We start from the raw sequence: 23,597 nt of genomic DNA on the forward strand, positions 1-23,597 counted from the left end.
CCATCCAATGCGTTTTAATAGTTGAGGGTGAACGAGTACACACTTTAAAGAGGATAATTAGGCTCCATTGATGTACTAGTCTAGTGTGAGGTCAAAAGTTACAACTGCACATTTTCCATTGGGTAAGATCTGAAGCCATTTTTGATTTGATGATTCGAAGGACAATTTTTACCCCTTATATTCTCACAAGTATGTTGTTTCTGTGGCTCCAAATAAATTAAACAAAAAGACTGTGTGAATCTATGAAATGTAAATGAATTTGTCAGTGTTAAATGGACAGGGATTGGAGAGGACAAAAGGAGAGAGACTTATTGAATTATTGTGAATAAAGCAGTTTTGTGGTTTCCTACAAGCTGGTTGCAGCGTGGCAGATTTATGGCCACAATCAATTAGCGCAAGTGTCTCCACATTTGACTAAGGCACTTTAATCTCCACCAGGTCGTCAGACTTCACGGTATCAAAGTACTCAAGACTGTGGACATATTGGCTCTGAAAACCATACTGCTGAGACATTAATTTATCATGTCATTTGGCACAATGTTACTTATGCCAACAAGTTTTCAATCCCAGAGATAATGGGCATGTAGGCTGATTTCACACGTATACTCAGCTTTCTTTTTATCCAGTTTTGTGGTCTGAATTCACAATGGGGGGCATTTAATGCAGTCTCTGGGTGGTGCGAAAGGAATTACCTTAAAGATCACATTCGCTAATTTGAATAAACTCTCAAAAACATTGTCAGCCTCTGATTTTAAGGTTCAAAGAAGTTTTATCCAAAGGTACACGTTCTTCAGACTTTTATGGTTCATTTGCATCATAAAATGCTTTATGATTTGTATCAACTGGGTTTGTCAACCAGATGATTCAGTCTAAGCACAAGTAAAACATCCAATGTCCTCATATATGGAAGCAATGAGGAAATGGCTTTCCCCCTGTAAAACAGAACTGACCACGTTCTCGCTCAGACAGAGAATGTTTTATTTACCCACTTATCTCCTCCATCATGCCATAAAAACCAAACCTTGCTTTCTTTGTCCAGGAAAAATGATCTTGTAGACCAAGGTGATCCAAATGCGTGTTGCAGTTTGAATACAGGCTGTGCCCTCCTTAGTAGGTCACGGATGCCATACATGATCACACTGCACATTTCCAGTGGATGGTGTGGTTTGACATCTGTACCGTTTCACATCCTGGACCTGCTTCAGCCATCTGTTGTCTACATATAACACTGTATAGGAGTTTAGGCATTTCATAGGAGAACGTCAGAGTGGGGCGGGCGGCTAAGATTTAAATGTCCATAACAATTGTTCATTTTGGCAGAGAAGTACATTTGTGTCCTGAAAAGACTAGGGTATCGAGCTAACACAGATCTGGACACTGGGGGTACGTGGCACCCATCTTACAAAAAGAAGGTTGAGCGGAATAAATAAAACACATCCAGGAAGGAGCAGCTTGTCATTGCAGGAGAAACAGCACGACTGACGAATGACTCCTAGGTAAAATTATTGTTATGACGGCCCTAAAGGGACAGGATATGCTGATTTTAAAAAATGTTATTTAACTAGTTAAATTTAAGAACAAATTCTTATTTACAATGACAACCTACCCCGGCCAAACCCTAACAACGCTGCCAATTGTGCGCAGCCCTATGGGACTCCCAATCACGGCCAGTTGTGATACAGCCTGAAATCGAACCAGGGTCTGTAGTGACGCCTCTAGCACTGATGCAGGGCCTTAGACCGATGCGGGGCCTTAGACCGCTGCGCCACTCGTTAGCTGATGAAGACAATGGCACTGCACTAGCTAAAGCATGCAAGCTAGATAATGTTGTAAAACCTTTTAATAATACATTAGTATTTCATTACTTGTTAACATTTAAGCATTGCATTTCAATAAGCATTTAACACATTATATAGCATTTCTAAAGGCTTTTTCATCAAAGCTATAGTGTAGCCAAAGATTAAGGCAAAATACAATATACTTCAAATGGATTTACTGAATCTGATTTGTTGCTCCATTTCAACATGGCAACTAACTTATTTCCTGGTTTCATAGATTTTCCTGTTCTTCTCAATTTCTTTTACACAATTTCTAAGGAATCAGCTTCTGGAAATCATACACAAGGTGTTCAACTGCATGTTGAAAAAGATATTTGGTTTATATAACACACCACTGTGGCCTACGGGAGGTGACATAGTTGTCTAGAAAGACAAGTGTTACAATCACAAGGTGGACATTCAAAACATTGCATACAGTAGTATTTCAATATAGAAAACGAAGTTTCTAATGCTCAGCATACAGTAGCTCTACAACTGACCATCTCAAAACAAAAAGCTCAATTAGAGGCCATTTCCTCTCACAACATTTCAAACAGTTATATACTGCTAACTGAACAGTTTTTTCCCCAGACAGAAAACAAGTGTGTTTATCACAAAGGTAAGAGTAGGCAAACGATCTTCAGACTTCATGAGAGTAAGTTACTTTAAAGGGATGGTTCGGGATTTTGGAAATAAGGCCGTTTTATCTACTTCCCCAGAGCCAGATGAACTTGTGGATACCATTTTAATTTATGTGTCCAGTATGAAGGAAGTTAGTTTGCTAGCTAATGCTAACGTTAACTAGCATCAGCACAATGACTGGAAGTCTATGGGTATCTGATAGCATGTTAGTAGATACCCATAGACTTCCAGCCATTGTGGGAGCCAAGGAATTAAACAAAATTACCCTTACCATAGTTCAATAGCAACTTTTAATCAGTGGTGTAAAGTACTTAAGTAAAAATACTTTAAAGTACTGTAGTAGTTCTTTGGGGTCTGTACTTTACTATTTATATTTTCCAACTTTTACTTCACTACATTCTTAAAAGAACATATTTACATTTAAGTCATTTAGCAGACGCTCTTATCCAGAGCGACTTACAAATTGGTGCTTTCACCTTATGACATCCAGTGGAACAGCCACTTTACAATAGTGCATCTAGGTCTTTTAAGGGGGGGGGGGTGAGAAGGATTACTTTATCCTATCCTAGGTATTCCTTAAAGAGGTGGGGTTTCAGGTGTCTCCGGAAGGTGGTGATTGACTCCGCTGTCCTGGCGTCGTGAGGGAGTTTGTTCCACCATTGGGGGGCCAGAGCAGCGAACAGTTTTGACTGGGCTGAGCGGGAACTGTACTTCCTCAGTGGTAGGGAGGCGAGCAGGCCAGAGGTGGATGAACGCAGTGCCCTTGTTTGGGTGTATTGTACTTTTTACCCCATATATTTTCCCTGACACCCAAAAGAGCTCGTTACATTTGGAATGCTTAGCAGAACAGGACAATGGTCCAATTCAAGCACTTATCAAGAGGTCATCCTACTTCTTCTGATCTGGCGGACTCACTAAACACATGCTTATTTTGTAAACAATGTCAGTGTTGTTGTGTTCCCCTGGCTATCCGTAAATTAAAACAAGAAATGGTGTCGCCTGGTTTGCTTAATATATTGAATTTGAAATGATTAATTCTTTCACTTTTGATATTTAAGTATATTTAAGAAAGTACATTTACTTTTGATACTGAAGTATATATAAAAACCAAATACTTTTACTCAAATAGTATTTTACTGGGTGACTTTCACGAGTCATTTTCTATTAAGGTATTTTTACTCAAGTATGACAATTTGGTCATTTATCCACCACTGTTTTTAATGCACTTTCTAACTGAGTAATGGTGAACTACCAACAATCTGTTTCATGGAACTGCAGTCACCCATGTACTGTAGTCACGCATATACTGTAGTCACACATATACTGTCGTCACGCATATACTGTATACTGGAACCATAAATTCATGAAACTTTCACTGAAAACCCCCCGTTTTAACCAATATCAGCAACACAGAAAAAAAAATATCACACAGAAACGGGTGTTAATTCAAATTGTACCAGATTGTCAGGCTGTAAATAGAAAAGTCACATGTTGTGTTAATCTTTCCCACAGAGCACACATTATGTGCCCCTTGGTCCACCAGACGGAACTAGGTAATATATCAGAAAAAAACATTAAATATATTAGACATATACACACACAAGGATGCAAAGGGCACATGATGTTACTAAACACGTGCCTTCCAAAGCTCATCAGTAATAGAAAAAGCACTACTATTAGTAAGGCCACTTTCACTGTGAAAGTACAGTAACAGCTGAGCAAACACAAACATCTTCCTCTGTAGTGCAAACTATCAAGCAGTCTGTCTTAATAATGCCTGTTCCATTACTTTGAACTTTGTACTCAGGACAAAGTACAGTTATTCAGTCACAGTCATGGGGGCAGCAGGTAGCCTAGCAGTTAAGAGTGTAGGACCAGTAACCAAAACGTAGCTGGTTCAAATCCCAGGGCAGACTAGGTGAAAAACATATGTCCATGTGACCTTGAGCAAGTCATTTAACTCTCATTGTTCCTGTAAGTCACTCTGGATAATGTAAATATCCATTCCATTGGAAAGCAGATAGTTAGGTGGCACAGGAACACATGCTTATTTTTTTATAGAATTTTTTGGATCAGGGCATAAAACATGGACGAGTGGAGGGGAACTGCAATGTTTGAGCATTTGCCCCATAGAGGATTTTGCAGTTGCCATAAGACACCTTGGACAGGAAGACACTGGTAATCTTCAGAAGGCTGTTAGAGGTGACCTGGCAGTTTAAAACACAGACGAGGCATGACAGACAAAGAAGTGAGACACCTCAGTTCTGCAGACAAAAACATCACTAATCCCATAACGTGAAAAAGATACCACTAGATCCCTTAAATCCACTCATCTGTGGAAGTCAATGTGCCAGGGAATTCAGCTAAAAAGCATGTTCCTTGAGTTTCTGGTATCACAGCGTTTTATTTATAGATGTTCTCCTTTCTCAGTTGTATAAACAAACTATGCATGCATGCATGTAGCTAAGCCTCCACAGCGAGCAATTACAGTGCGGATATGACCAAATAAGGAACACAAACAAGGTGGCTGGAAGAAACTAGTAGACGTGGTGGATGGAGTGAGAAACAATGCTTTGGCAACATATCTATAGGGGTAATATTTTTGGTACAGTCTCGCTAGTTGGTGTAGCAGCTAGTTAACAAAAGGAGGCATGATGGACACCTCTCCCCTCAGGATGTTGGCTTTCTAGCACTATTGTTTCAAGGCAGAAAGCTCCAATGGCAATTCTCCTGGCAGAAAAAGAGAAGTCTTTCCTCCAAAGGGTTCAAAGGCTCTTGTTGGTACTGTTTAAGCTTCTCATGACAATTATGTTATCAATATGGCTATGACCATTATAACCACTCAAATAGCAACAGCATAGCACAAGTACGGCATATCTTCAATGTATGTATATTCCAGCTTCATTTGATATCCCATCACCCCTTGTGTCCAAAAGCCTGTGTTTTGAAGGTTGTTGTATGCGAGCAGATGCAGGTTACTCTCCCCAACCCTGCTAAAAAAAAAAAAAAAGTCCCTTAGGCGTAGATCTGCCCAGGGTGCGTGTTGTCCCCTAGCCGGTCCTGACTGGGCTGGTGCTTGGTGTCGTTGGACTTCACGGCGCTGGCATAATCATAGATCCCTACCTCCAGGTTCTTAGCCTTCAGGGCTGCAGTATGCAGTTTCTCCAGAAAGTCAGGCATACCTATGAGTGAGGAGGGCAAAAGCTGATGACCAGGATAACATACAACCACAGGGCAAACCACACTCATGGCAGTGGAGACTGCAGACCTCAATTACCTACTTTTTTCATTTTAAAGGGTTTGATTGAATACTCTACCCAAGGTGACTCTCCATCCAGATAAAAGTAAATCAGACCAAGAAGCAAAGCAGTGAGCTACAATACCAGCAGATCAAGTTGTGGGTCATGCTGAAGAATCAGCCAATAACTGTAGCCCAGCTACCGCAGGCTAAAAAAAACAAATTTTTTAAATATATTTTTTTTTAAACTATACCTCTCCCATTGAGTTAGGGCAATATAATAGTTTTGCATTGTCAGTGGCTGCATTTGATGTAAAGATCACTGGGAATTGATTGTTCCTTTTGTGCCCAACTGCCCTTCAGTGAAGCACTTCTGCTGTGTCGCTTCAGAGAAATATCTGACTATGTACGGACAGTACCTACATTTACGATGAACAGATGGCTGTCCTTTTGAATAAGGAGGGCTGTTCCTGTAAATATCCCATATCTTTTGTTTGATATTCTAACAATTACTACATCCAGTTTACACTTGGGGATAATCATTAAGCCTAGTGAAGAGAAACCAGGAGTATGAGGGCTCACCACTGGACACCATCCAGCTCACACAGTAGCGGGGAAAGGCGGTCTGAGGGTCGTCGCTGTAGGTCAGAAGGTAGTTAAAGCCATTCTGTGGGTCAGGACGACATGACAAGGTCAGATACTGTAATCTAACATGCACACAATAAGCATAGAACAAAAATCATACGTCACTATAGGGTAAGATTATCTGTTGTCTTGTCTTCAAGGGCCTCTCTATTCACCTCATCAAAGGACTTGTGAGGGCGAATGACCATCTTGGACTGGTATGAGTGGACTCTGACATAGTCCTGAGTTTCTGGGACTCCAGGATGCTGAACTGCTCTAAATGACACAAAAAAAGTAGAGAAAGGGAGAAGAGGGAGAGTAAAAAATAATATTCCAAGCATCTGAGTGGGGGAAAAAAGTGATACAAAATTACCTCACATTTGTATTTAAATAGAACTATTTTACATGAATTCAACCCTCACCTGGAGATCAGGACCATCAGATTATTCTCCACATCAACATTGTAGCGACGCACATAAACATAGTCCCTCGAGTACATGGGATACTGTGGGAAGATAATCCAACAAATCAAAAATACAATACAAAATGTAGGATACAACATGTTGCCATCTGACCTACGACACAGCCCTTATTCAAGGAAACATTGCTTCTGCTTCATAAAATACAACAATGCAGCAGTTCCCAAGCTAGGACCCATGTGGGGTCGCCTGATATGTAAATGCATTCGCAGGAGAATTTCCAAAATCCTGAGAAAAAAAATGTACACCGTACCAGTCAAAAGTTTACATTGTAGAATAATAGTGAAGATATCATAACTATGAAATAACACATGGAATCATGTAGCAACCAAAAAAGTGTTATAAGATACATCTCGATTTGTCTATTTGAGATTCTTCAAAGTAGCCACTCTTTGCCTTGATGACAGCTTAGCACAGTCTTCGCATTCTCTCAACCCAGCTTCATGAGGTAGTCACCTGGAATGCATTTCAATTAACAGGTGTGCCTTGTTAATAGTACATTTTTGGAATTTCTTTCCTTCATAATGCATTTGAGCCAAGCACTTGTGTTGTGACAAAGTAGGGGTGGTGTACAGAAGATGGGCTAACCAAATAGGGTGAAGTCCATATTATAGCAAGAACAGCTCAAATAAGCAAAGAGAAATGACAGTCCATCATTACTTTAAGACATGAAGGTCAGTCATTCTGGAAAATTTCAAGACCTTTGAAAATTTCTTCAAGCGCAGTCGCAAAAACCATCAAGCGCTATGATGAAACTGGCTCTCATGAGGACCACCACAGGAATGGAAGACCCGGAGTTACCTCTGCAGCAGAGAATAAGTTCATTAGAGTTAACTGCACCTCAGAAATTGCAGCCCAAATAATGCTTCACAGGAGACAATGAATCAGGATGTCATGGTCAAATTGCTGCAAAGAAACCACTACTAAAGGACACCAATAATAAGAAGAGACTTGATGGGCCAAGAAACACGAACAATGGACATTAGACCGGTGGAAATCTGTCCTTTGGTCTGATGAGTCCAAATTTGAGATTTTTGGTTCAAACCGCCATGTCTTTGTGAGACGCAGAGTAGGTGAACGAATGACCTCCGCATGTGTAGTTCCCACCGTGAAGCATGGAGGTGGTGGTGTGATGGTACTTTGCTGGTGACACTGATTTTTATGCAGCGATATGCCATCTCATCTGGTTTGCGTTTAGTGTGACTAGCATTTGTTTTTCAACAGGACAATGACCCAAACCACCTCCAGGATGTGAGGTCTATTTGACCAAGAAGGACCTGGCCTCCACAATCACCCGACCTCAACCCAATTGAGATGGTTTGGGATGAGTTGGACCGCAGAGTGAAGGAAAAGCAGCCAACAAGTGCTCAGCATATGTGGGAACTGAGCATTAATGCCATGTTCAAAACAACTGGGAACGGTCATCTAACTCGGAATTCCAAATCGCAAACTTGGGCCTCTTTGTAGAGCTCTGACCTAAAGATCACTGACGTCATGATTTGACCTCGTATTTTCCAAAGCTCCCAGTTGTCTTGAAAGCACCATAAAACTCCTAGTAGCCTACCCTTCACCAGCTCATATCTGTGTGAAACTGGATTCAGTGCTCTCTTTTGCATGAAAACTGTCTGCTTGCAGGGGCCTCCCGGGTGGCGCAGTGGTTAAGGGCGCTGTACTGCAGCGCCAGCTGTGCCATCAGAGTCCCTGGGTTCGCGCCCAGGCTCTGTCGTAACCGGCCGCGACCGGGAGGTCCGTGGGGCGACGCACAATTGGCCTAGCGTCACCCGGGTTAGGGAGGGCTTGGTCGGTAGGGGTGTCCTTGTCTCATGGCGCGCCAGCGACTCCTGTGGCGGGCTGGGCGCAGTGTGCGCTAACCAAGGTGGCCGGGTGCACGGTGTTTCCTCCGGCGCATTGGTGCGGCTGGCTTCCGGGTTGGATGCACGCTGTGTTAAGAAGCAGTGCGGCTTGGTTGGGTTGTGTATCGGAGGACGCATGACTTCCAACCTTCGTCACTCCCGAGCCCGTACGGGAGTTGTAGCGATGAGACAAGATAGTAGCTACTACAACAATTGGAAACCACGAAATTGGGGAGAAAAAGGGGTCAAAAAAAAAAAAAAAAAAACTTTTTTTTAAACTGTCTGCTTGCAATAATAAAATTAGAGCATCATGAGCAAGGCAAGAACATGAAGCACTCACAACAGTCAACAAATGTTACTTTGTAACATCAGAGAGAAACCACTGAGGCATATCACAAGTGCATGACTGATGATAAGCACGAGTTCTGCATTTCTAGTGTGTGAGTTGGCAGGGGAAACTTACAGGGAAACGTGTGGCCCAGTGCACAACCTCTGAGCCTGTATTGACGTCCCGGTCCACCACCTCCAGCTTGAGAACCAGAGCATCCCATGTCTTCCTGTACTCCATGTCCAACTGGGGCAAAGGGCAGAACATGAGACAAGAGAGGAGCAGGGGCGTAATATAGCACGCACATACAACACCTAGAGCTACATACTTGCACAAAAACCTTACACTCCACCAAGCGCAATTGGGTAAATAGACAACAACAAGAGCTAAATATGGACATACACACTCAAAACGCAAGAGGAGCGTATGAACATACAGGGAAACTGGTGCTGAATCTACACACAAGTCACTTGTACAGGTGACACCACCCATTTTTCTACAGAATACATTTCTCTACGGGTTCATTAAAAGCACTAAGTTTCCTCTTTCACACAAATGTGTTTTTTTTTGCATTAAATGAATTTAGCAATTTAGACAGTTAGCATAAAGGAAACTTATCTTAGTACCTGGACATTGAAGAACTGTCGGGGGGTGACGTCGTTATAAGAACCCCAAACTGAAAAGATGAGGGAAAGGGGTCTTAATGATGACACCAGGGATGTCCGACAAAAGATAAATCTGTTCTTTCATACAATCGATTGGTCGAAATTTTAAAATGTGTATTTTTCCATATATAGGACACATCCTACGTGTTTTAATCAAATCAACTACACTGCAGTCGGAAAGTATTCAGACCACTTTACTTTACAGGCTTATTCTAAAATTGATTGAAGTTGTTTTCTTCCAACCTCATCAATCTACACACAATACCCAATAATGACAAAGCAAAAACAGGCGTTGACATTTTTGCAAATGTAGAAAAAAAATACAAAATATCACATTTACGTAAGTATTCAGACCCTTTACTCAGTACTTTGTTGAAGCACCTTGGCTACAGCCTTGAGTCTTCTCGGGTATGACGCTACAAGCTTGGCACTCCTGTATTTGAAGAGTGTGTCCCATTCATCTCTGCAGATCCTCTCAAGCTCTGTCATGTTGGATGGGGAGTGTCGCTGCACATCTATTTTTAGGTCTCTCGACCAGGTTCAAGTCTGGGCTCTGGCTGGGCCACTCAAGGACACTCAGTGACTTGTCCCGAAGCCACTCCTGCATCGTCTTGGTGTGTGCTTAGGGTCATTGTCCTGTTGGAATGTGAACCTTTGCCCCCTTTGTAGGTTTCATCAAGGATCTCTCTGTACTTTGCTCCGTTCATCTTTGTCTTGATCCTGACTAGTCTCCCAGTCCCTGCCGCTGAAAAACATCCTCACAGCATGATGCTGCCACCACCATGCTTCACCGTAGGGATGGTGCCAGGTTTCCTCCAGACGTGATGCTTGGCATTCAGGCCAAAGAGTTTAATCTTGGTTTCATCAGACCAGATAATCTTGTTTCTCATGGTCTGAAAGTCCTTTAGGTGCCTTTTAGCAAACTCCAAGCGGCTGTCATGTTCCATTTACTGAGGAGTGGATTCCGTCTGGCCACTCTACCATAAAGGCCTGATTGGTGGAGTGCTGCAGAGATGGGAGAATCTTCCTGAAGGACAACCATCTCCACAGAGGAACTCCGGAGCTCTGTCAGAGTGACAATCAGGTTCTTAGTCACCTCCCTGACAAAGGCCCTTCTCCTCCAATTGCTCAGTTTGACCGGGCGGCCAGCTCTAGGAAGAGTCTTGGTGGTTACAAACTTCTTCCATTTTAGAAAGATGGCGGCCACTGTTCTTGGGGACCTTCAATGCTGCAGGAATGTTTTGGTACCCTTCCCCAGATCTGTGTCTCGACACAATCCTGTCTCAAACCTCTATGAACAATTCCTTTGACTTCATCGCTTGTTTTTTTCTCACTGGCACGCACTGTCAACTGTAGGACCTTATATAAACAGGTGTTTGTCTTTCCAGGTCATGTCCAATCAATTAAGTTACTTTACTTAAATCCCTCATTTGTTTAGTTAAAACATTCCCTATTCCCAACCCTTGCTCTCTTTCCATGACACATATATGCATTGCATGCACGAGACCAATAGGGCCTGACCTAAAGCATATCATAATCACATCAATGAATTGGTTATAGCAAACTCTGAACACTAGGTTAAAGAAGACTGGAGGTATTGCTCGAATGAGGTAGAATACCTCATGATAAGCTGTAGACCACACTATCTATATTATTCGTAGCCGTCTATTCACCACCACAACCCGATGCTGGCACTAAGACCGCACTCAACGAGCTGTGTAAGCAAACAAGAAAATGCTCATCCAGAAGCGGCACTATTAGTGGTTGGGAACTTTAATGCAAGAATCTTAAATTAATTTTACCTCATTTCAACCAGCATGCCACATAAGGAAAAATAAATAAAAAATAACTCTAGACCACCTTTCCTCCACACACGCATACAAAGCTCTCCCTCGCCCACCATTTGGCAAATCTGACCATAATTCTATCCTCCTGATTCCGGTTAACAAGTAAAAACTAAAGCAGGAAGTACCAGTGACTCGCTCAATACGGACGTGGTCAGATGACGCAGATGCTACAGGACTGTTTTGCTAGCACAGCCTGGAACATGTTCCGGGATTCATCCAATGGCATTGAGGAATACACCACCTCAGTCACCGACTTCATCAATAAGAGCATCGACGATGACGTCCCCACAGTGACCGTATGTACAGTTCCCAACCAGAATCCATGGACTACAGGCAACATCCTCAACAAGGTATAGGCTAGAGCTGAAGCTTTCAAGGAGCAGGAAACTAATCCTGACGCTTATAAGAAATCCCGCCACACCCTCTTACGAACCATCAAATAGGCAAAGCGTCAATACAGGATTAAGATTGAATCCTACTACACCGGCTCTGAAGCTCGTCGGATGTGGCAGGGATTGAAAACTATTATGGACTAAAAAGGGAATCCCAGCCACGAGCTGCTCAGCGACACGAGCCTACCAAATGAGCTAAATGCCTTTTATGCTCGCTTCGAGATAAGCAACACTGATGCATGCATGAGAGCACCAGCTGTTCATGACAACTGTGTGATCACGCTCTCCGTAGCTGATGTGAGCAAGACCTTTAAACAGGTCAACATTCACAAAGCCGCTGGGACAGACGGATTACCAGGACATGTACTCAAAGCATACGTAGACCAACTGACAAGTGTCTGACATTTTCAACCTCTCTATGACCAAATTTGTAATATCTACATAAACAGACCACCATAGTTCCTGTGACCAAGAAAGCGAAGGTAACCTGCTTTAATGATTACCCCCCATAGCACTCAAGTCAGTAGCTATGAAGTGCTTTGAAAGGCTGGTCATGGCTCACAACACCATCAAGCCAGAAACCCTAGACCCACTGCAATTCGCATACTGCCCTAACAGATCCACAGAAGACACCATCTCAATCGCACTCCACACTGCCCTTTCTCACCTGCACAAAAGGAACACCTATGTGAGAATGCTATTCATTGACTACAGCTCAGCGTTCAACACCATAGCGCCAATAAATCTAATTTCTAAACTAAGGACCCTGGAACTAAACACCTCGCTCTACAACTGGATCCTGGACTTCCTGACGACGGGCCACCCGCAATTATAAATAATAACAGAGGCTGGTCTAACGGAAAAAAAGTGTAAAGCCTTCATTACAGCATAGCAAAGATTAAAAACTGATGAATTTGTGAAGTTGTTTGTCCAACATGTGGTTGTGAGGCTTGGTGCTCACGGAATTAGTAGGCTACTCATTCCAGGGTTATTATTATTATTATTATTATTTTTACAATTTTCTACATTGTGGAATAATAGTGAAGACATCAAAACAATGAAATAACACATGGAATCATGTAGTAACCAAAACAAGTTAAAATAAATATTTCAAAAAATATTTCATTTTCTTCAAAGTAGCCACCCTTTGCATTCTCTCAACCAGCTTAATGAGATAGTCACATTGAATGCATTTCAATTAACAGGTGCACCTTGTTAAAATACATTTGTGGAATTTCTTCCCTTCTTAATGCGTTTGAGCCAATCAGTTGTGTTGTGGCAAGGTAGGGGTGGTTTACAGAAGACAGCAATATTTGGTAAAAGACAAAGTCCATATTATGGCAAGAATAGCTCAAATAAGCACAGAGAAACAACAATCCATCATTACTTTAAGACATGAAGGTCAGTCAATCCAGAAAATTAAGAACTTTGAAAATTTCTTTAAGTGCAGATGCAAAAACCATCAGCGCGATGATGAAACTGACTCTCATGAGGAAACTGACTCTCATGAGGACTCTCATGAGGACCGCCACAGGAAAGGAAGACCCAGAATAACCTCTGCTGCAAAGGATAAGTTCATTAGAGTTAACTGCACCTCAGAAATTGCAGCCCAAATAAATGCTTCAGAGTTCAAGCAACAAACATCTTAACATCAACTGTTCAGAGACTGAATGAATCAGGCTTTCATGGTCAAATTGCTGCAAAGAAACCACTACTAAAGGACACCAACAATAAGAAGAGACTTGCTTGGGCCAAGAAACACGAGCAATGGACATTAGACCGATGAAAATGAATCCAAATTTGAGAATTTTGCTTCCAACTGCCATGTTTTTGTGAGACGCAGAGTAGGTGAACGGATGATCTCCGCATGTGTGGTTCCCACCGTGAAGCATGGAGGTGGTGTAATGGTGCTTCGCTGGTGACACGGTCAGTGATTTTTTTTTGGCACACTTAACCAGCATGGCTACCTCAGCATTCTGAAGGAAAAAGGGGGAGGCTTGCAAACCGAAGAACACCATCCCAACCGTGAAGCACGGGGTGGCAGCATCATATTGTGGGGGTGCTTTGCTGCAGGAGGGACTGGTGCACTTCACAAAATAGATGGCATCATGAGGTAGAAAAATGTGGATATATTGAAACAACATCTCAAGACATCAGTAAGGAAGTTATAGCTTGGTCGCAAATGGGTCTTCCAAATGGACAATGACCCCAAGCATACTTCCAAAGCTGTGGCAAAATGGCTTAAGGACAACAAAGCCAAGGTATTGGAGTGGCCATCACAAAGCCCTGATCTTAATCCTATAGAAAATCTGTGGACAGAACTGTAAAAGTACATGCGAGCAAGGAGGCCCACAAACCTGACTCAGTTACACCAGCTCTGGCAGGAGGACTGGGCCAAAATTCACCCAACATTGTGGGAAGCTTGTGGAAGGCTACCCAAAACATTTGACCCTCGTTAAACAATTTAAAGGCAATGCTACCAAATACTAATTGAGTGTATGTAAACTTCTGACCCACTGGGAATGTGATGAAAGAAATAAAAGCTGAAATAAATCACTCTCTCCACTATTATTCTGACATTTCACATTCTTAAAATAAAGTGGTGATCCTAATTGACCTAAGACAGGGAATTTTTACTAGGAATTGTGAAAAACTGAGTTTAAATGTATTTGGCTAAGGTGTATGTAAACTTCCGACTTCAACTGTATGTATGCGCTCATCTCAGTGAAATGATCCACCTAAAAGCCAATTCATGCTTGACACGAAAATGTGGTAGGAGGCTCCTTATCGAGGGTGTGATGCAATTGCAGAACCTCCAGAAGCATGCAGAGGCCAACTCGAGCTCCGTACCACATCACCATGCACCTCCCTAATTTTGGGTGGTACATCCTATAGAAAACAAAATCTCACTTCCTTGACAAAAGCTCTACACTGCTCCACAACAAGCAATAAGTATGAATGCCCTGACTTCTGCTGAGCCCATATGACCGTAAATGCTTCATGACCAATGCAGACATCACATTGACCATGCGCCCAGATGCACAACGCACTTCTCTCTCCAGAATGCGCTCTGCCGCATATTTGTGCACATTAATTGTTTCATAACATCATTGTGTGAATTGTTGTGTTTGAATGTTTGTGTATATCAATTCCCCATTACATATCACCAGGAGTACATTTACCGTTAATTCCTATAATTTCCCATCTACAATGTTTGTTTCTTTGGCTACAAAGTAATGTTTTCTTCACTTCAAACAGCAAGCAAATTAAGTATGTTTTTACATTAGAGAATTGCAATAGTTCCTCAATGTATTTGAAAAATCTTTCAGGCTCTCTCCCTTTCGATAACCACTCAGAGTGAAAGGAGAAAAAAATGTCATGCTCTGATTCAGTGGAAACGTCATAAAATCTCCCTACCTGACTACTTCTTATCAGTGCTCTTATATTCTATAAGAGGAACAGGAGCTCAAGCAGTAGAACATTTGAGGTGCCAGTACTGAGTAGAGGTCGACAGATCATGATTTTTAAACGCCAATACCAATACTGATTATTGGAGGATCAAAAAAAGTTGATACCAATTAATCGGTCATTTTTATTTATTTATTTGTAATAATGACAATTAAAACAATACTGAATGAACTTATTTTAACTTAATATAATACATCAATAAAATCAAGTGAGCCTCAAATAAATAATGAAACATGTTCAATTTGGTTTAAATACTGCAAAAACAAAGTGTTGGAGAAGAAAGTAAAAGTGCATGTGCCATGTAAGAAAGCTAACGTTTAAGTTTCTTGCTCAGAACATATGAAAGCTGGTGGTTCCTTTTAACATGAGTCTTCAATATTCCCAGGTAAGAAGTTTTAGGTTGTAGTTATTATAGTGTTACGGATACAGTTATCCTGTGTGTGTGTGTATCCTGTGTGTGTGTTTCTTTTCTCTCCTTCTCCCCTCACAGGTGAAAACCATCACTCCCCAATCAGTCAACAATCAATCATCAATCAGAAGACACACCTCCTCCTATTTCCTACCCTATCACAGTTCCTTCCCCATGGTTTAAAAACCCCATCATTTGTTCTAGAGCAATCTCTAGCTCGATCTCTAGCTCAATCTCTCTGTAAATACCATGTCTGTAGGTCTCTGTGTGTCACTCTCGCTTTGTGTCTTAACCTCTCTTTTGTTTAAACACCTCCATAGCACTTTGTCATCACCTGTGAGTATTGTTTTTGGTTATGGTGTTTGTGTTTGTTTGCTGGTGGGAAAAGGGGAAACCAAGACAAGTCGCCCATGGGCATACACTACCCGTAGGTGAACTTTTAAATACACTAGTTAGAACTGGGCGGACCACCAACTGTATTTTTGGTTAGTTAGTTAGCTGTTGTTAAAGTAGGCTAGTCTAGTTTAGGGGTGTTTTTGAATACTTATTGTTTCTTTCCTTGGGTCCAGCTCAGCCCCTTTTCCTGCTCCCCCCCCATTACCGTGTGTTTATAAATAAACCTAGAGTTTGACGGTAGATTTCTGTTGTCGTGGTTATTTCGTGCACACTTTTACTTTGTCACCATAATAATTTGCATGAGTTATGTTACAGGTCTCATTACCATCCCCCCTAGACTGTCGGGCCAAAAGGGATTCGTAACAATAGGAATTATAGGACTATTTCCCTCTATACCATTTGTATTTCATTAACCTTTGACTATTGGATTGCCAGTGTAACAGTATAGCTTCCGTCCTTCTCCTTGCTCCTCCCTGGGCTCGAACCAGGAACACAACGACAACAGCCACCCTCGAAGCATCGTTACCCATGCAGAGCAAGGGGAACAACCACTCCAAGTCTCAGAGCGAGTGACGTTTGAAACGCTATTAGCGCGCACCCCGCTAACTAGTTAGTCATTTCACATCGGTTACACCAGCCTCATCTCTGGAGTTGATAGACTTGAAGTCATAAACTGCGCAATGTTTGACGCACAACGAAGAGCTGCTGGCAAAACACACAAAAGTGCTGTTTGCATGAATGCTTAGGAGCATGCTGCTGCCTACCACCGCTCAGTCAGATACTTGTATGCTCAGTCAGATTATATTCAACGCAGGACACGCTAGATAAACTAGTAATATCATCAACCATGTGTAGTTAACTAGTGATTATGATTGTTTTTTATAAGATAATTTTAATGCTAGCTAGCAACTTACCTTGGTTTACTGCATGCACGTAACAGGCAGTCTCCTTGTGAAGTGCAACGAGAGGCAGGTGTTTATAGCGTTGGACTAGTTAACTGTAAGGTTGCAAGATTGGATCCCCGAGCTGACAAGGTGAAAATCTGTCGTTCTGCCCCTGAACGAGGCAGTTAACCCACCGTTCCTAGGCCATCATTGAAAATAAGAATGTGTTCTTAACTGACTTGCCTAGTTAAATAAAGATTAAATAAAAGGTGTAAAATAAATAATAATAATTAAATAAAAAATGTAATGGCCAAATCGGTGTCCAAAAATACCGATTTCCGATTGTTATGAAAACTTGAAATCGGCCCTAATAATTCTGATTAAATCGGTTGACCTCTGGTACTGAGCGCCTGCCCAAGTCAAACACTGCTTCTTATTCCTTGCGCAAATAGCCTACAGCTGTGTGTCCCGAGCTCACTGGTGCAGGAAACTGAGTGCACAGAATATTTTATAAAATGTTGAAGTTCACTAGTGCAAGCTTCTGCTGGACCCAAGTTAATAGTTGATACAATGTTTCAAATTCGTTGCCGACAGGTCATGCAGACAGGTCATGCAACCTTTCACATAGCCAATGTGATTTATAGGATATTTATTTTTAAATCAGGATATATTTTATCTGCAGCCTGCAATGTTTTCATTTCTTGGCATTATGTAGGCTATTTTAAAACAGTTGGTAATGGCAATATATGTTACATTTACATTTAAGTCATTTAGCAGACGCTCTTATCCAGAGCGACTTACAAATTGGTGCGTTCACCTTAAGACATCCAGTGGAACAGCCACTTTACAATAGTGCATCTAAATCTACTTTTTAGTAACATGTTTCATCTCCATTTGGATAGAATTTTGATTAACCACATGACAATGATTGAGGTTGGAAGTAAGACGTTATTATAAATTACATTCCACAAAAATGTGCATATGAAAACCATAACTAGCATGCAGATCGGTAGAAAAGGTAAGATAAATTGGCATTCCACATGAGAAAGGTTGCAGACTCCTCGTTTTGCCTATTACCGGCAACTTCAGGAGAGTAATTTCAGAATCTGCACAAGCCAGCAGGAGGAGAATAGTTTGGTCAGGTTAAGTTGTTTTATTTTTTCTTCTGGTTATCTAGATCTCTGGCTCCCTCGAGGCATGTCTTACTTAAATCAGCCGAGTTTCAGTCAACAAAGATTTTTTTTTTTTTGGTCAACAATGATATTTGTTTTGTTGCCCTAGTGCCATCCCCACGGCCTCAACAGTTCACTCAGACAAGTGTCTTGTACACCATTATTTTTTGCTACTGCTCGACTATAGAAATCTTGGACAACCAACAGCCTATCGACCAGTCAACTAAATGGGGTCAGCCCTTGATTAAACTCAGACATGTAGATGATGATCAAGGCAAAAAGAGAAAATGGAAAAGTGCAAATCTACATCAAAGGGTTGATGAAATGATGACACACCATATAGTCACAAAGGAAAGTTTTACTGCATATTCTGGGTGTCAAAGATTTGTGACAATGCAGGCTTACCTCTGTATTCACATAAGTGGCTTCCCTCAATTGGCCGCCTCCACACTTTGAAATTATTCTTCTCCATGACAAGTTCCCAGCCTGTCTCCACCTGCCCTTCAGCCTTCTCTGAGGATGCACTCAGATTATTCACTGACTCCAAAGCTTGGAGCTCTAGTCCACACCTTTGGAAGTGAACAGAGTTAAGAGTTCTTACCATAACAAGCGACATGTACTGGTGTAGCTGTATATACAGGTTCAAAACACTCAACATGCGAAGCATACTGCCTGCTTTCACATTACAGGACAAGGTTGAAGTAAAGGTAGTCCTAACATTCCACGCCTGCATTATGTAAACAATTGGGCAAATAACAGTGTACAATTATATGCACAACAATATGTTTCTCATTTAGAGTTGGAAGTAACAGCATGTCTCTCTCTACCTGTGTAGTTCTTCATCTCGGACCTTCTCGTCCTCCCACAGGAAGACACCCGCCAGTGCAGCCACAAGCTTCCCCGTGGAAGCGTGCTTGCTCTGGAGTCGACGCCATATGCTTCCTACCAGGGTCCACCTAGTTCGCTCTGAGTACAGGTTTGCGTAAAGCTCTCCAATCTGATAGGCGCGTCGAAGCCTCTGGCCTGTCACAAAGCTACAATGGTTGGCAAAAATTGATAGCAAGTCTTGCTTCTTATTGTCAGACGCCACTTTTTTACTGGTGCCCAACCCCGATCTCTGGAGCCATGATAACAACAGGCCCATGCGTCTTCTAATCCATGTCGTGGTTTCGGATTTGCCATTGCTCTTGCCAATCCCCTGTCTCACTGTATTACTGCTTTGAACCCTAACAGCACATACACCGATTTCACATAAATGTATAAGCTGCCGTGGTGTAGACTGAAACATTCTGCTGATTGTGCAAGAGTAAGTTCGACCACTAGAAGTGACAGCTAATTAAAGCAAGTGCACGCTTATTAGTTCACTTTCCTATCACGCGCGATATCTGTGGTGTATTTGTTACCAACAATGTCAATTGTAACGCTGTCAGTATTGATGGGACATTAACTACGAATCATTTATATAACATAGGAAGCAAACACTGCCAAATATGCAGATTACTCTAACGTTAGGTGGTTATATTGTTAGCTTAAAGGCCTAAGAGATGACAAAGTATCAAACCAGGTCTCAAACTGTATTTGACATTAGCTTGTTAGCTAAGCTAAGGAATTCAAGAGCACGAGACAAGCACCAACTAACGTACCACCATTGAACCGATGGTATTTGAGTGACAGCAGGCACTTGTACAGTTTATGAAAACACTATTGTTTGTAATAGTCGTCCATTCGGTTCAATTATTAGCTAGCTCACCAATTTTATCGTACTTTCAACCCCGTGCAATAACCAGCATCACGTTTTTCTTACACATGGAAGTCAGTCATGATATTTGTCCCTAGTTACCACAGCCACAAAGTCATAATCATGGCTAAAACCCGCCTATTACTACAATTTATCTTCTTAAAATCAGATTTAAAACCTAACCTTAACCACCACTTAACCTTATGTTTCATTCTAAATTAAGACCAAAAAGCTCATTTTTGTTTCATACATTTTTAAGATATAGACCGTTTTGACTTTGTGGATGTGGTGACAAAGGGATCAAGAGCATGTTCACACCAATGGGGTTCAATCCCGGATAGCACTAACCAATAGAGTTCACACCCCCCTCGAGAGTACCCGCAACACAAATTTGATTGGTTACTTATCATTGGGGTTCTATTTCATTTGTAGTAGTTGGTGTCAATTTTTTGATTAGCCACTAGCAGTTAAGTTGGGATCCTGATTTAATTATGCGGTGAAGGTCCACGATAAAGGTGAAATACAAAAAAGGTGAAAAGGAGTCTATCCGTGATCATTGGGACGCTATATGCTATCCGTGATCATTGGGACGTCCCAACCCTAAACTACACAAAACAATGGCTGTGTTCGAATACCCATCCTAACATACTACATATTATTAGTTCATTTTAGTATACTGTAAACGAACGGTATCATTTCAGTTGAGCGTACTAGAGCTTCGCCTGTCTAACAGAAGTTGATGCTTTTGCTAGCTTGTTAGCATAACAAATGACTGGCTAAACATTTTAAGATTCCGGGTGTGCTCTGGGTGTAGTATGATGTCCCTTGGGGTATCTGTACCTATGTATGACATGCGAGGGTTAGGTTAGTAAACATGCTGGAGCTAAAACCTTGTTGTCGTGCATCCTTATTTTAGATAATACTACATGGTGTCAGAAGTGGTTTTAATAATTACATAAACTTGAAGGACGTACCAAGTAAATCATACATTCAGGCTGTTTCGAAGCAGGTACGAGATAAAACGGAGCATATCATTATTTTGCTAGCTAACGAGCAAGGACTAAGTTACTGCTAAGCAACATGTTGCAAGAGGAAGAAACTGCCGGGATTTCAGGGTTTGCGACTCCAAGTTCAACGGGCTCTGGTCCCCCTGGAGAATTTTGATTGTATGGACATTCAAAACGGACCGAAATGGATCAGGCGCTTTGAAAGGTACAGGGTAGCATCAGGCTTAAACGTGAAAAATTAGGCATTTCAAGTTAATACACTGATCTACTCTATGGGTGATGAAGCCGAGGATATATTAAATGCTTTAATGTTGACTGAGGAAGAGAAACTTAACTATAGTGCCGTTAAAGACCGTTTTAAAATACTTTTTGTAGGGAGAAACAACATTATATTTGAGAGAGCTAGGTTTAATATGCGCAAACGGGAGCACAGTGAAACCACCGACAGTTTTATCACAGCTGTTCACAAACTAGCAGAACATTGTCAGTCTGATCCGAGATCAGATTGTAGTGGGAATAAGAAATATATATAACTTTCGGAAAAGTTACAATTGGATTCCCAGCTTACCTTGTCTAAAGCTGTAAACCAGGTTAGGCAGAGTGAGACTGTAAAAAGACAGCAGCTCTTTGCAGAGCGAAGAGTGTGAGGAAATAAATACATTTTCGTACTGAACTAAAAAAAAAACAGAGGGCAACACAGAACAGAGACAGACATGGAGAAAACAATCACAGACAGCACCAGTAGCTAGTTCAAGTGTTTGTCACAAATGTGGGAAATCCCCTTTCCACAGATGGAAAGATTGCCCAGCAAAGGATGCGGAATGCAGGAAATGTCACAGGAGAGGACACTTTTCAGCTGTCTGTCGATTAAAGCAAATAAATGAGGTCTCAGAGGAGATACAGCAGGACAGCAGCATTCTGGGAGAAGTAAGGGAAAACAATGCTGGCTTGTATTCAGACATTACACTCAATGGGGAGGTTGTGTCATTTAAACTAGACACTGGGGCAGCAGTGACAGCTATCCCAACTAGGCTGTATAGATATAGTAGAGATGGCCCTTTGCTCTCTGCAAACAAAAAACTGTATGGGCCCAATAATAAGATATTACCAGTGGCAGGGCAGTTGGTGATTAAACTGGAGAGTAAAGACAAAAGTGCCATGCAGCCTGTCTTCGTCATTGACTCTGGCCAGACCGTTGCTGGGGCTGCCAACAATTGAAGCATTGCAACTCATTGAGAGAGTGAGCGAACTGGAGGACCCAGGTGAGGTTTTCAAAAATAAATTCCCCAAAGTGTTTTCTGGTCTAGGAAGGATAGAAGGTGACTACAAAATCCACCTGAAAGAGGATGCTGTTCCCTATGCCCTTACTACCCCCTCCCTTTATTGGCCAGAGTAAAGGAAGAGTTGGGGAGGATGGAAGAAATTGGGGCAGTGTCTAAAATAGAGAGTCCCACTGACTGGTGTGCAGGGATGGTAGTGGTTACGAAAGCCACTGGGGACATAAGGATCAGAGAGTGCTGGCCCAGTATCGTCCCCAGGCTAAGACAAAGGTATCAGCAGATGCATCATCCTTTGGGCTAGGGGCGGTCCTCATACAGATGCAGGACAACATGGAGTGGCGTCCAATAGCATACATCTCCCAAAGCTTATCCGACACAGAGCAAAGCTATGCACAAGTGGAGAAGGAGGCGTTGGCTATCACATGGGCATGTGAAAGGCTCAGCCAATACCTTATTGGCCTGCAGTTTACAGCAGAGACTGACCACAAACCATTGTTGGCTCTGTTAAGGACAAAAGCACTGTGCGACTTGCCTCCCAGAGTTCTGCGCTTCCACCTCAGATTACTGAGGTTCACCTACAAGATGTATATGCCAGGGAAGGCACTGATCACAGCAGATGCACTCTCCGGGGCCCCAATTAAATGTCCATTATCAGAGGAGGAGCAATGTCTAGAGGGTGAGGTACAGGTGTCCATTAATGCAGTAAGGGACAGCTTACCTGCATCTCAGACCAAACTGCAGCAGATTGCAGAAGAGCAACAACGAGACCCCATCTGCCGACAGATAGTGCAGCAGTGCAAAAAGGGATGGAACTGCCTCTGCTGCTGAAGCCCTATTGGGTGCACCAAAGTGACTTCCACTGTAATGGAGACCTTCTCATGAAAGGACAACAGAGAGTTATCCCAGAGACTCTACAACCAGAAATGCTAGACAGAGTGCATGAGGGACACATGGGCATAACCAAATGCAGACTGAGGGCTCAACAGTTGGTGTGGTGGCTTGTACTCAGATTGCCAAGCTGGTGGCCCAGTGTGAGGTCTGTACAAAATGTCAACCTTGTCACCCGGAGCCAATGATGGCAACGGAGCTGCCAAAACGGCCATGACAAAAGGTAGGGGCAGATATGTTCTATTAGAAAAATGACACATCTGCTAGTGGTAGATTAATATTCAAGATGCATTGAAATAGCAAAGACACCCATAAACACATCAGATGGTGTTACCAATGGATTAAAGTAAAAGAAATTCCAGGCAAGGGATCGCTGAGGTCCTGGTTACAGATAACACTCCCCAGTTCTCTGCAAGCTCCTTTTCTGCTTTTGCCGCAGAATATGACTTCACACATGTGAACAGTAGCCC

The 23,597-nt window shown here is 42.1% G+C and overlaps 1 protein-coding gene across 1 annotated transcript; it reads right to left on the reverse strand.

The window, feature by feature from the left end:
* Positions 1-3,574: 3,574 nt before the first annotated feature.
* LOC115124163 (stAR-related lipid transfer protein 7, mitochondrial-like) lies at positions 3,575-23,365 on the reverse strand. The gene is made up of 8 exons (XM_029653547.2): positions 19,042-23,365; positions 18,620-18,783; positions 9,608-9,657; positions 9,117-9,227; positions 6,744-6,826; positions 6,498-6,597; positions 6,280-6,364; positions 3,575-5,641 (listed from the first exon to the last, which is right to left on the reverse strand). The coding sequence occupies exons 1-8, from the start codon at positions 19,500-19,502 to the stop codon at positions 5,475-5,477; spliced, it is 1,221 nt and encodes a 406-aa protein (XP_029509407.1). The 5' UTR covers positions 19,503-23,365; the 3' UTR covers positions 3,575-5,474.
* Positions 23,366-23,597: the final 232 nt, after the last annotated feature.

Source organism: Oncorhynchus nerka, linkage group LG4, assembly GCF_034236695.1.
Source record: "Oncorhynchus nerka isolate Pitt River linkage group LG4, Oner_Uvic_2.0, whole genome shotgun sequence".
NCBI lineage: Eukaryota > Metazoa > Chordata > Actinopteri > Salmoniformes > Salmonidae > Oncorhynchus > Oncorhynchus nerka.